The sequence below is a fragment of the Mirounga angustirostris genome, unplaced genomic scaffold (assembly GCF_029215605.1).
Source record: "Mirounga angustirostris isolate CCGP_5_RB_7025 unplaced genomic scaffold, mMirAng1.0.hap1 SCAF_15, whole genome shotgun sequence".
Lineage (NCBI taxonomy): Eukaryota > Metazoa > Chordata > Mammalia > Carnivora > Phocidae > Mirounga > Mirounga angustirostris.
In genome coordinates, this window is record NW_026991723.1 from 43,180,034 (window position 1) to 43,193,363 (window position 13,330).

Consider the following 13,330-nt stretch of genomic DNA (forward strand, 5'->3'; position numbering starts at 1 on the left):
ATAAGTTTTTAAAAGGCAAAAAAAAAAAAAAAAAAGGCTCCAAGGGTAAATGATTTATTTAAAAATGTAAATTATCTATTCTTTTACCCCTTTTAAAGTATATTTTTGTGTTATTAAAAATATATATTATGATATAATAAATAATAACCAATATAAAATATATTAAAAATATAAAGTAGAATACATTACTTTTTTTGGTACATGAAGCTGATGCTGACAGAATTTTGGAAGACTGTACTCTGCGTTCTTCATACTGTTGACAGGTGTTTGCTGAACAAAATTATCTTTCCTTTTTTCACCTGGACTTCTCTGTCATCCAGAGAATGCTTTCTTGAGATGACAGAGTAGGAGGCATACTGTGACTAAGAGGCAGCTTTTCTCTGCGTGGCTAACCAGCTACTAAAATAGAACCTAGCCATGGGGCGCCTGGGTGGCTCAGTTGGTTAAGGGTCTGCCTTCGGCTTAGGTCGTGATCCCAGGATCCTGGGATCTAGTCCCGCATCCCTGCTCAGCGGGGAGCCTGCTTCTCGCTCTCCTTGCTTGTGCTCTCTTGCTCTCTCTGTCAAATAAATAAATAAAATCTTTAAAAATAAAATAAAATAAAATAAAATAAAATAAAATAAAATAAAATAGAACCTAGCCTCTTTGACACAAGTCTTTAACAGGCTGAGTACCCAGATCCAATGTTCAGGGTTAACGGCATGCCTTCGGAATCTCTAATGATAATATCCTAAGAGAAAAAAATAAGCCAATGGTAAGGATGCCCTCAGAATTTACACTTAATTAAGGTCGTTCTCATTCAGGAGTGGGCACTGCTCTCTCAGAGTCTAGTTGCTTGGCATTTATTTACCAGCATTTAGCTGCCAATTTCCAAGGGCCCCGGGAGGTTCAGGCCCTGGATGCCTGACACATCCTGTCAAGTAAACCGAAGGTTTGATTTGTAAGTCAGAATGTCAATGTCTTACAGGGAGAACTGATACTTACTACTCAATCTGCCCACTTTCGTAGAAGGAAGGCCAATGCAGAGCTTAGCAGGAACCGCAGTTGCTTAATTGCTGTATTTGAGTTGCTAGATCCGAACAAGAAATGGAACTAGGATTAGAATATTATTATAAGGCTTAGGTGGGGGTAGAGGGGATCGATCACTTAGGGTTTGTTGACTACAAGTCACAGGAAGCAGCAGTGGCTGAAGGAACAAAGGGGCATTTATGGGAAGGCCATCAGGGACTCTCAGGATTGACAGGAACCTGGAGATGCAGGCTGGGAAACAGCTGGGGAGTAGCAGTGATAACCACTGGATGGAGAGAAGTTCAGCCAGTTCCAGGCTTTCTGGCCCTCCGCTGGATCTAGTTTTTAAAATTTCATCAGGCTTTCAAAATTTCGATTGGCCCATATCTAGTGGGTGGCTATACTATCTGCTAGATTTGTAAAAACAAAGATAAGACCCTGCGTTCAACGACTTAAGAATCTTATATTTCAATTCATGTTAGACCAAGTTCACGCAGAGGCATACAATCATTCAGGATTCCACAAAGGAAGAGAGGCCGTGGGGTCCGAAGGTTGGGGAAACACTTCAGAGGAGTGGCACTGGAGCTGGGCACAGGGGCTGGCAGGATTTTTCTAGGGAAGTTGGAAGCATTTCCAGCTGGGATGTAAATAACAAAAGGGGCGCAGATATAAGAGCCTAAGGTGAACCACCCACCTGCTTAAATCCCCTCCTCCTTTTCCTGAGGTTGGGTTAACAGGGTTTAGTCAAATGAAGTTTTTGCAGGAAGAGGCCCCTGTGCTTTGAGGAGGACTAAGGAAATGGGGTGGGGGGTGCAGAGGGGGAAAGACCTATGCATTCCACCTTCAAGGGACAAAAAAAAAGTGTGCTTCTCTCTGTCCATTTGTTGTAGGGTGGGTGTAGGTGACAAAGTGGGAAGCCAGGCCATGGAAGGTGTCCTCCCTTGATTTCCCAGCTCCAGGAAAGGGCTTGTTAGTCCCATCCAGACCGAGTGGGGGCCTAGTGCTACTGGCAGCATCCAAAGGCCCCAAATCTTATGTTAAAGTGCTATTCACCCCAGGACAGCTGTCTGGGTCCTGCACAATCCATGTTTTAATGCCGGGCTCTTGAACATCAGACCCAATGTGGCAAGCATACATCATCAACGACAGTGACACATTGTTCCATTTTTCATCCCCATCGGTATTTATTAACACTGACTGGAGGCTCTGCCCTGACTTGAGGCTGGAGGCTAGAGTTGAAAAAAGTGAACGATGGACGAGGAAGTCACTTCTTCTCGTTAATGGCTTCTGTTTTCTCATCTGTAAAATAAAACGGGCAAGATTTAGCGCCTTTGTTTTGCTATGTTTCTTGCACTCGGTGAGCTGACACATAAAATCAGCAGCAGTTTGCCCTTGTGTGGGTGGGACGAGACGTGTCAGGGGCTGAGGGGAAAAAGATGAGAGCTGTGGCTTATCCTTTGCCACCTTGGAAAGAGGGGCCCGCTGCAAGGCGCCAGGGATGCAGCAGCTCTGTGCAAACTAGAGGTCTGGTATTTGCCAGAAGCTTTGGCATAATGCAAGGAGAAGTAGTGCATAAGTGATGTGATGGAATTATTGCTGACCATGAATTTCCTGTCCAATTAGTGAGGTGCTGTGGGGGTTTCATTTAATTGGACCTTTCCCGAGCCATCTAGGTTTATTTACCATGTTCCGTTGATTTGATCTCAGGGGAGGGAAGGGCGGCATGCTGAATTATAACAACCTTTTGTGAAACAAAGTTCTTCCTCGTTGACCTTTGATTCCCCTTTCCCTGCGTTGTGCTTCTGCATTTCGCCAGGAAGCCTGTGTCACAGCTTGTTTGCCACCAAAGAGGGCACTCATGTTGGACATTTTCCAATGTCTGGCACATTCGTCCCTCTGCATTCAAGTCACAGCAAATGTCTGGAAGGGTCTTCTGAATCACGTGCCTGGAAGCTCCTTGGGGTTCAAAGAACAGTCCATACATACCTTGGCATCTCACCTTACCCTCCCCCAATGCCTCCTACCCTGTTGCCTGCTAGTAGGAGGAGTTCAAATTTCTCTCGAAGGTAACATCTCAAAAGTCTTTATAGGTATACACTGTGGCTTCAATGGAAATCGTGGATTTACACAAGATCCCGGGGATGCCTGGCAGAACTAGCCACAGGTTCAAAAGGATTGAAAGTCCTTTCTGCCAAGGTAGTTCCTTTGATATATAGCAGGATGAGTGAACCAGGGAAAGAGAGAGACTTGTTTCATTTAATTTGTGTTTCAGGTAAGTATCCGGAGTCCTGAGGAGATTCTTCAGGTCCTCATTTCACACCTGTCACAGTTAAAGACCCGAGCTCATAAACCCCGGGCCCCTTTGCTTTGGAGAGTGGTTGCTCTCTCTCTTAGCAGCTTCACCAAGGCCCATTCTTCTACGAAAACGTTCCATTGTTCAGATCAGGGAGCAGGTAGGAAAAATGAGCTGTAAAAATACTTTTTTCTATTATACAAGTAATGAGAAATCATTTTAAAACTTGGGAGAAGAGAGACAAAAGTTCATTCCTAGTATCTCTACTCTAGCCCCCTGGTTTTCAGTGTGGTCACCAGAGCGGAGGGGAACTTGTTAGAAATGCACGTTCTTGGGCCCCACCCAGAACTAGTGAATGGGAAACTAGGACTGTGGGAATTTATGCTTTAACAAGTCCTCCGGGGTATTCCGATCCCAGCTAAAGTTTGAGAACTGCTCCACCAGCAGTCCTATTCTGCCATGGGTTCTCTTATTCACCCACTTACCCTGGCTTGTCACTCTGCCTTCTCTTTACAACTTCGGTCCCCATGTGGGGACAGCGTTCAAGTTCTTTTTTATGGGCTTCTCAGTCCAAGAAAACCCAGGAGAAGTGGCTGGTCACCAAGAACACAGAAGCCATGCAGCGCTGCTCTCCTACAAATTAATCTAATTGCATCAGTATTTGGCTTTAGCCCAGCCGTGTATATTTTGTTACATATGTAGTACTTGCACGATTTAGTATTATGCTTTTTCATGCGTAATGCTTAGATTGAAAATCCTAAAACCACTATCATAAGTGAATGGCGAGTTCATATTCGGGCTTTTCCGTATTGTAATCAGGATTAAAATGCTATTACTGTAGTAAAATCCCACATTCAATTCTATTTACCTGGCCAGCTTTAAGGTTTAAAAAATTTTCCCTTCTTTTTCAATTGTCATCAGACCAAATAAAATAAAATAAGTTGTTAGCTTTCCCTAACGTTTTGGAGGCTTAAGAGAGATTGAAACCAGGAACCAGGGCTGAAATGTTTTTTGTGACCAACTAAGTGGGCGCAAGGCAGAGAAGGAGCAATGACTTATTCATTACCCCAGACGGAACGCGCCTCCTTCCCAGGCTGACGAAACGCCAGGCTCAACGGGCGGACGGGCCAGCTTCAGGCAGTGCCACTGCGGCTACCTGGAAGCCCAGCAAGTCACCTGAGTCGTGCCGGTGTCCGGCCTGCCAAGCTGCAGCGACCGGCCCGCAGTCCGCGGGAGCACAGACCACACTCCCGGGCAGACGGACCGCCCCGGCGCTCTAACCCGGCGGCCCGCCCACGCGGCTGCCGTGCAGCCAGAGCTCCGCCGTAGGCGCCCAGGTAGCGCCGGCCGCAGCACCTGCCCGCCAGCTCCGCGCCCCGGGCGGGGCTTCCCGCGTCCCCTTTAAGAGGCCGCATCACCCGCCCCTGACGTCAGGGTGTCTCTCCGCACGAGCCCGCGTCCCGCGCCTCTCCGCGCCCCCGCGCCCACAGCCCCGGCGGCGGCACGACGAGCGGCCGCCCGGCGAGCGCGCCGCCCCGCTCGGCCCTCCTGTCCCGCGCCGCCGCCGCCGCCGCCTCTTTCCGGACCCCGCAGCCGCCGCCGCCCGCGCGTCCTCCCGCACCATGTCGGTGGCCGGGCTCAAGAAGCAATTCCACAAAGCCACTCAGGTAAGGCGCGTGACAGGTGCGCCGCGGGGCGGTCCCGGACGGAGCCGCGAGGGGCGCGCTCGGCGCCTGCAGCCGGCGGGGAGCGCGGGGAGCGCGGGGACCCCGGCCTGTGCCCAGCTCGCCCTCGCCGTGCCCCGCATCGCCCGCCCCGCCCGCCGCGGCGGCGGCCCGCGGCATCGGGGGCTGGGGGCCCGCCCTCCGTCCCCCTCCTCCGGCCGGGTGAGGCGCTGCGGACGCCCGCGAGTCCCTGGCGTCCCGCCTCGTCGCCCCGCGCGCCGCCCCCGCCCCGCCCCGCGCGGGAGCGGCCGGGAGGGGACCGCGGTTGCACGGTCGCCCCGGCGTGCGGGTGCTCCCGCGGCGCGGTGGGAGGTTAGGTAAAGTCGTCTCTTACCCGGTGACCTTGCGGTGTTTTGCCCCAGCTGTCCCGGGATGTGCTGGCGCGAGCGGTGGCCCGCGCTGGGGGTGACTGCGGTGATGCGGCGGTCTGCGCTCTTCCACTGTGCTTTCTGCATCTCCCCTTCATGGCTCCAGAGCAGTGGGACGATGGGGCTTCCTTCTGGGGAGCTCATGCGTTAACTTTTCCTTGGAGAACTCAGTGGTGAAGCTCCTTTGAGGCCAAGGCTTGACCAGCAGTTTGTGTGTCTTTAAGCATTTCCTGTGAGTTTTATAGCCTTAACACAATCAAATCATTATTTATTTCCAAGTATTATTTTTAGTGAGCCTTTTATATCTCGAATGTGCCCATATTCCTCTGTGGGGTTAGTAAGCTGTGATTACAAGTTACTTAATTCAGGTTCTAATACTTGACATTTCCTTGGGCTCTGTTGAAGAATTTTACATAGGGAAAGATAAGTGCATACTTATACTGTGACCCATTTCTTATGTAATGAGGATGGTTACTATTTTTTTTTTTTTAACCTTCTGAAACAGTTCTAGTTTAAGAGATCTTTAGTTAAGGACTTTGTTGATTTCTTTAAGTATTTCTTATTATTTAGCCTTAAATATTTTTTCATAGTTAGTCTTGATTAATAGTGAGTTTTCTCATAATTTCTCAGAAGTAGTGAGGTTTTTCCCAGGCTACCACAATAACAACCCTATTTTAAACCACATCCAGAAAAGGTGAGGTTGTGTTTTACAGAATCTTGGATAAGTTAGGGGGACAGATGCAGCATGAAATACATCTTGTGTGCATCCACATGTATCTCTATCACCATAGACTTGCCTTTGTAGAATCAGTTTTATCTGTTAGTTTGGGAAATACAGAAAACTAAGATGATTTCAGTAAAAATACGCATTACTGTAATTAGTTTTGCTTTTCCAGTTGGAGCTTTCTGAGTCCTCTCTGACAGATGTTTGTAAATATATTTGTAAAAATATTGTTGGTGTGATATGGAAGGCCTCTAATAACGTGACAGTTCGAATTCCTTTAGGTTTACAGTACAACTCATGTGCTACCATGAATTCTCAGGCAGGACTTCTTTGAAGTCACTGACCTTTTTAATTCAGGTACTTGTCACTTCTCTAAAGCAGACCTGAGCACTGAATTTACCAACACCACATCCCTTCTTCACTTTGATTCTGAAGACTTCCTTTGCAAATCTTGGTGCCCTAAAAGGCAGTTAGGAACCTTGGCAAAGGCTAAGGCTTGACCCCACCTCTGCTGTCAGTGATCTTGAGCAAGTTATTAAACTTTTGAATGTGTCCTTGCTAAATGGGGTTAATATCCATTTCCTAGAATTGATGCGAGTATAAATGAGTTTGTAGAACACACATAAGAACTGTTCAATAAATGCTATTAACGTTAAGGATAATTTCACTAGTATAAAATACTGTCCCTTATATTAGTAATGATGACACATGAGGAAATTATGGAAGCTAGTCTTTTTAGTTTTGCTGTTTTAACAAAAAACAATCAGATGGCTTCATTTCAGCCAAATCCTGAAGTTGTATATAACACTGAAGTTTAGAATTGGATCTAGAAACTAGAATTGTGGTATGAAAGGACTTCTTAGATTGTTGGAGGAGGTCTGCTTGTGACAAGATTAGTATTTCTCACGCCTGATTCAGATGATGAATCACTGAGTCATTTTCTTTTTACTGAAAAGCCTTTCATTTTAGAGGTGAAAGAACACACAATATCTTATCCATAACTTAATGGAGCATAATCTTAGAAAGCCCCAGGCAAAGGTTATTCTTCCTGCACATTTATTTGTATTTGAAGGGTGTGTAAAGCCAGTGCTAATGTTTGCCTGTGACGAAGATATTAGGGGACATAGCCATGTCCTATTTTTTAAGCCATTTTCCCAGCTCCATGAACGTGATCTTATCTACAAAGTAAGCTTTACACCTAGAATTATTTCCTTTTGAGAACAGATATGCTGGATTATATGGCCAACGTTCTTAAGTGAGTTCTTAAGTGGGTCCTCTTTTTTTTTTTTTTTTAAAGATTTTATTTATTTATTTGACAGAGAAAGACACAGCGAGAGAGGGAACACAAGCAGGGGGAGTGGGAGAGGGAGAAGCAGACTCCCCGCCGAGCAGGGAGCCCGATGTGGGATTCGATCCCGGGACTCCAGGATCATGACCTGAGCTGAAGGCAGTCGCTCAACCAACTGAGCCACCCAGGCGCCCAAGTGGGTCCTCTTTAGGCAAACATTTGTTTCTATGAAATTGAGTGTTTTGCCTACATTAGTGCAGGATGATATTTTTATTAATAAAGCCCTATACCTTTGGTGTTTGCCCACTAATTTGAAATCTCTAATGAGATGTGTCAAGACTGTTTTCTTCATTTAGAACTGATTATTTCTACCTTGTTGCTGACAGTTATTTTTAATATCTCTGATATTTGGAGGTGAAAAAAATGCTTTTGCTAAGGACAATTAGAGTGGAAAAGCCTTTCAGCTTGAGAATATATTAACAGCAAACATTGATCTTCATTTTACTTTAATATGCCTTATTACTTTATTGCTTATAGATATAATTTATTATGCAATTACAATAAATAGCGTGCTCTTTTTTTTTTACTGTAAAATAGAGCAAATGAACATGTATTATTCTACTTCTAGTGCATTTTACTCATATTGAGATTTCATTTGAGCATGAATAATGTCAAGTTTTTTCACTTGGTTTAAATTGGAAGCATATCAGTTAAAAATAGCTGTCTGGTTCCAATTAACATGCTGTTTTTATAAAATCTATACTTAATTATTATTATTTTTTTACTTTATCAAGCATTTATTGTGGACATACCTTGCTTTATAGTAACAGGGGAAAGTTTGTTACAGAGAAAAATTTATTAGGTCTTTGTGTTAGTTCTCTAGAGCTGCCATAACAAAGTATCAAATTGAGTGCCTTAAACAACAGAAATTTATTGTCTCACCCTTTTGGAGCCTTGATGAAGGTGATAGTAAGGCCATGTTTCCTCTGAAGGCCCTAGGCAGGAGTCAGGCTTCTTTCCTAGCTTCTAGTAGTTTGTTGGCAATCTTTGGCTTTTCTTGGTTTGTTTATACCTCACCCTGATCTCTGTCTTCCAGTTAGCATGGTTTTCTCCCTGTCTGTGTCTAAATTTCCCCTTTCTCTAGGGACACCAGTCATATTGGATTGGAGGCCCACCCTACAACAGTATGATCTCAGCTTAAGTCATTACATCTGCAATGACCCTATTTCCAAATAAGATCACATTCTGAGGTATTGGGGATTAGGATTTCAACATATAAAATTTTTGGAAGCAGAGGAAACATAGTACAACCCATTAACAGACATTCTTTTCTTTTTTTTTTTTTTTAAAGATTTTCTTTATTTATGTGACAGAGAGACACAGCGAGAGAGGGAACACAAGCATGGGGAATGGGAGAGGGAGAAGCAGGCCTCTCGTGGAGCAGGGAGCCCGATGTGGGGCTCGATCCCAGGACCCTGGGATCATGACCTGAGCTGAAGGCAGACGCTTAATGACTGAGCCACCCAGGCACCCCAACAGCCATTATTTTCATGAAAGCATTCACCAGTGTTTTTCTAAATATTGTCTTTAATTTAACATTAAAAGGACAATTCAGTCTGTAAATAACAACTTTATTGCATTGAATGAGATGTGCTTTCTTTCTTTCAGTGAGTTTGGTTAGGATATATACCTATTATAGACTATATATCTTCTATTTTTTGTTTGTTTTAAAGATTGATTTTAGAGAGAGTGTGAATAGTGGGGAAGGGCAGAGGGAGAGAATCTTCAAGCAGACTCCCCGCTGACCGTGGAGCCTGACACGGGGCTTGATCCCACAACCCATGAGATCATGACCTGAGCTGAAACCAAGAGTGGGATGCTTAACCAACTGAACCATCCAGGTGCCCCCTTCTGTTTTTTAAATGATAGAACTCATATTTGGTTAGGTTGTGTGTTATGATATAGTCTGGTGCATGATTATGGTCCCACTCAGATTCATCAACTAGAAAATTTTAATTACATTGGTATTTTATGCCTGTTTATCTAATTTTTTCATGCTTTCATCATATTTAATACTCTATTTTATTTTTTATTTTTATTACTTCCCTCTTTTAAAGATTTTATTCATTTATCAGAAAGAGAGAGAACACAAGCAGGGGAAGCGATAGGCAGAGGGAGAAGCAGGCTTCCTGCTGAGCAAGGAGCCCAACGCAGGACTCAATCCCTGCACCCCGGGATCATGACCTAAGAAGCTCAACCGACTGAGCCACGCAGGCATCCCTAAAATGCTGTATTTTATATAGGTGCTTTGCTCTGGAGAATGTTGCATAAATCTGTTTATGCGTTTATTGATTTGGTGAGACTTCAAACTTGTTAAGATATTTAATTAAATATTTAATATATATTAAATATATATTAGTTTTAATATATATTTAATTAAATTATAATTCGTTATAACTTTGAGGTTCTCAGTTCCTTAACTGCCTGCTTTAAGTGGTAAAATCTCTGCTACTTTCAAAATTTCAAGTATGACTTATTGGTTGACACAGGGTTTCTATACCTGCAGTCTTTGTCAGATTCTTAGGCTGGTGTCCACAATAGACTGTGGAGGGCCTATGTATTTTCTAAAATTATATGTTACATTTTGTATGTGCATTTTTCTGAGGGAGAGGGTTTTTAGCCTATCATCAACTTCTTAAAGGAATTCCTAATTCCTCTCCCGCCCTTCCTCCCATCAAAGTAAAAATGCTCTGTAACAAATTGATCATGTCATCAGGAGAGAATGGGGCAGTTCTTACAGTAACCATCACTGCATCCATTCTGTTACTGGGCTTTAGAATATCTGTTCAAAATGCAGTCTTCTCTGAACTAATTTTAGGGACAATCAAATATAAAAAACCTTTCCAGAGGTGTCAGGATTGAATGAGATAATGTCAGTGAGAGTACCATGCTTGCATAATAAGGATAACCTGAACTATGTTAAAAAAAAAAAAAAAAAAAAGGTAGTCAGTGAGCTCTAACTCACTGATACACTTGGCAAATGGATGTGTGGTGGGGTTTGAAATGAAAGTGATTTCCCTTGAGAATGAGATTCTTCTTGATTAAGTTTTTGTTGTTGACACAGTTATATTTTGCAAGCCTTTTCTCCCACAGTGATTCTTTAGCTTTTTTTTTTTTTTAAGGTTTATTTATTTGAGAGAGAGAAAGCGCACAAGTGTGTGCGAGTGCACGTGCCAGGGGGAGGGACAGAGGGAAAGAGAGAATCCCCAAGCAGACTCCTCACTGAGCGCAGAGCCTGACCTTGGGCTCCATCCCAGAACCCCAAGACCATGTCCTGAGCCGAAATCAAGAGCTGGCCACTTAACTGACTGAGCCACCCAGGCACCCATTCTTTAATGTTTTAAATTGATTTTAAATGAGTTTTGGTTTCAGCCTTCTTGAAAAATTGTGATGTACCTCCCAAATTAATTAGAAATACCCTTGAAAATGACATCAAGACTTGGTTGGGGAAAATGGTTATTGTTTTGAGGAGAAATACCATGTGGGAGGGAGGGACTTAATGTTGGGGCATGAGGGCAGGACTTAAGCTTGCAAGCAGAGTCCATTCTGCCAAGCCCCTTGTGCTGCAGTTGTATTCCCAGGGCATCACCCAACCCCAGAGCTTTCATTGGAGTTGGTAGCTTGAGGAAGTGAGAGAGGAGGGCAGCACTCATTGAGAAGTGAATAAGGAGAACTGGGGGAGGTGGAGTTTAAGAACAACTCCAGAGTTGAAAGGAGTGGGGCTTTCCTTCAGAAGTTAAGGCCAGGCAGGCAAGATTCTAGAGGATAAGAAATCAGAAGATTTCCTTGACTCTTCTTTTTTTTCCTTTTATTCTTTTGATCCTTTGTACCCTTGTTTTGTTCTGCATGTGGCACCAAGAGGGGACACAGGAGAGGCTCAGGAAAATGAAGTTTATTAAACTCACAGGATTTAGGGAGACAGAGACACTGCATACTGAGGGGGCCGCATAGGAGGAGGGCCAGGGGAGTGGGCTCAGCCAAGCAGGTGGGGAGCCAGGAGAGAGTGTGAAGACCAGTGGGTAAGTACTTTTATTGGAATCAGGGTGGGGTACAGAAGAGAAGGCAGAGGGGATTTCTTTGGTGCATTTGAATGTTACTAGGTCATAGTCAGGGGCAGGCAGAGAAAGGAACTTGTGGTGAGGCCCACCTTATCCCAGTGGTACACTTGGTCACCTGGGTGGGTTGCTCACAGCTTGTGTATATGGGGATGTTAAAGCAGCAAGAAACAAAATATGGAGAATTATAATTTTACAGGACAGCCTTTCTCAGGTTTGTTTTTTTTTTTTTTGGTTTAGATTTTCTTTATTGCCCTAATCCCTTTGGACTCCAAATGTTTAAAAGTGATTTATGTGGTCTAGGGGCACCTGGGTGGCTCAGTCAGTTAAGCGTCTGCCTTCAGCTCAGGTCATGATCCCAGGGTTCTGGGATCGAGCCCCACATCGGGCTCCCTGCTCCGTGGGAAGCTTGCTTCTCCCTCTCCCACTCCCCCTTGCTTGTGTTCCCTCTCTCGCTGTGTCTCTGTCAAATAAATAAAATCTTTTAAAAAAATAAATAAAAGTGATTTATGTGGTCTATAGTGGATAATGAAGACTAAGAAGAGAGCTATAGCTATACTTATTAAAATGTCATGATTGTAAGACCCTGTCAGGTGCTCTTGCAGACCATCGATAAAATATTTTCTTTTTTTTTTTTTTAAAGATTTTATTTATTTATTTGAGAGAGAGAATGAGATAGAGAGAGCACATGAGAGGGGGGAGGGTCAGAGGGAGAAGCAGACCCCCTGCTGAGCAAGGAGCCCGATATGGGACTTGATCCCGGGACTCCAGGATCATGACCTGAGCCGAAGGCAGTCGCTTAACCAACTGAGCCACCCAGGCGCCCGATAAAATATTTTCAAATGACACTAAATCATCAGCTCTGTCTCATGCTTCAGGAAATAAATTTACTGTTTATGAAGATTTTACATTTAGTACAACTTCTAAATTTGGAGTATGATGTTCTAGTTGCTTTGCTCTCACCTCCTTCTCCCCAGCCCCAGGTCAGATCATATATGGCATGGATGACTGTGGAGGAGCTGTCTATAATTTGTGAGAACCAGGTAGCTCCTAGGAGGTTTGCTTTGATGCTCGGTCTCCTCAAGGACCACCAGGCAGTATTTTGTGGCCTCTTCTGAATAATGATATCTGAAAGAAATATACATGTCTTTTTTATAATTCAGACTGAACTTTCCCCATAGATCTTAATTGGAGCAGTACCATAATGCTAAGAAATATCTCCGTATCAAAGTACAATACTTGTTAGGCACACGCGGCTAGTCTGCCTGTGCTTTTGAATGTTCAGGAATATATTGTCCATAGCGAACACTCCCATTTGGGAAAGGAAAGAATGGGAGTCCTGGCAGTTATTGTCCATACGGTGATGTCACATGGGTAAGCATTGTGAAGTACCAACCCCTAGAGCAGAGGAAGTTCCTTGGTTTTACCCTGGTTCTGCAATCAAGAAGAACTCTTTTGTTCTTTTTTCTATCTGGCCAGAATCTAGAGAGGGTGCCAGGGAGTGTGACCTCTGTGGGAGCTACAGAGCTTCTTTAGTGGGCTTCCTGCTTATTTAATATTTGTGGTTTGTTTTACAATTACAGGCTTTTCACTACTCATGGCTCATGGCCGATTTGGGCCATAAAATTCCTTCAAAAACTTAGGACACTTCTCATCTGTTTTCTTCTTGTCAGTTCCATCTGCTCGTTACCACAGTGGAATGTTTTTGGTTTCCATTGATCCAATGGATTTTTTTTATATGTTATTTCAACCGGTAGTTTGGTTGTGTTAATCTGAACTTTGCAAGAGCACTTCATGCTTTGGTTTAAGC

General features: G+C 44.1%; 1 protein-coding gene across 4 annotated transcripts in view; it reads left to right on the plus strand.

Moving 5' to 3' along the window:
• Positions 1–4,563: 4,563 nt before the first annotated feature.
• The window catches only part of SH3GL2 (SH3 domain containing GRB2 like 2, endophilin A1), a 218,429-nt gene continuing 209,662 nt past the window's right edge, over positions 4,564–13,330 (plus strand). Inside the window, exon 1 of one of the 4 annotated variants that reach the window (XM_054509237.2) lies at positions 4,564–4,968. In XM_054509237.2, the coding sequence (XP_054365212.1) occupies positions 4,924–4,968 (45 nt within the window). In that variant the 5' untranslated portion in view covers positions 4,564–4,923. The remainder of the gene's footprint in view (positions 4,969–13,330) is intronic. The other 3 variants (XM_064580139.1, XM_045882460.3, XM_045882459.3) reach the window with 3 other exon arrangements.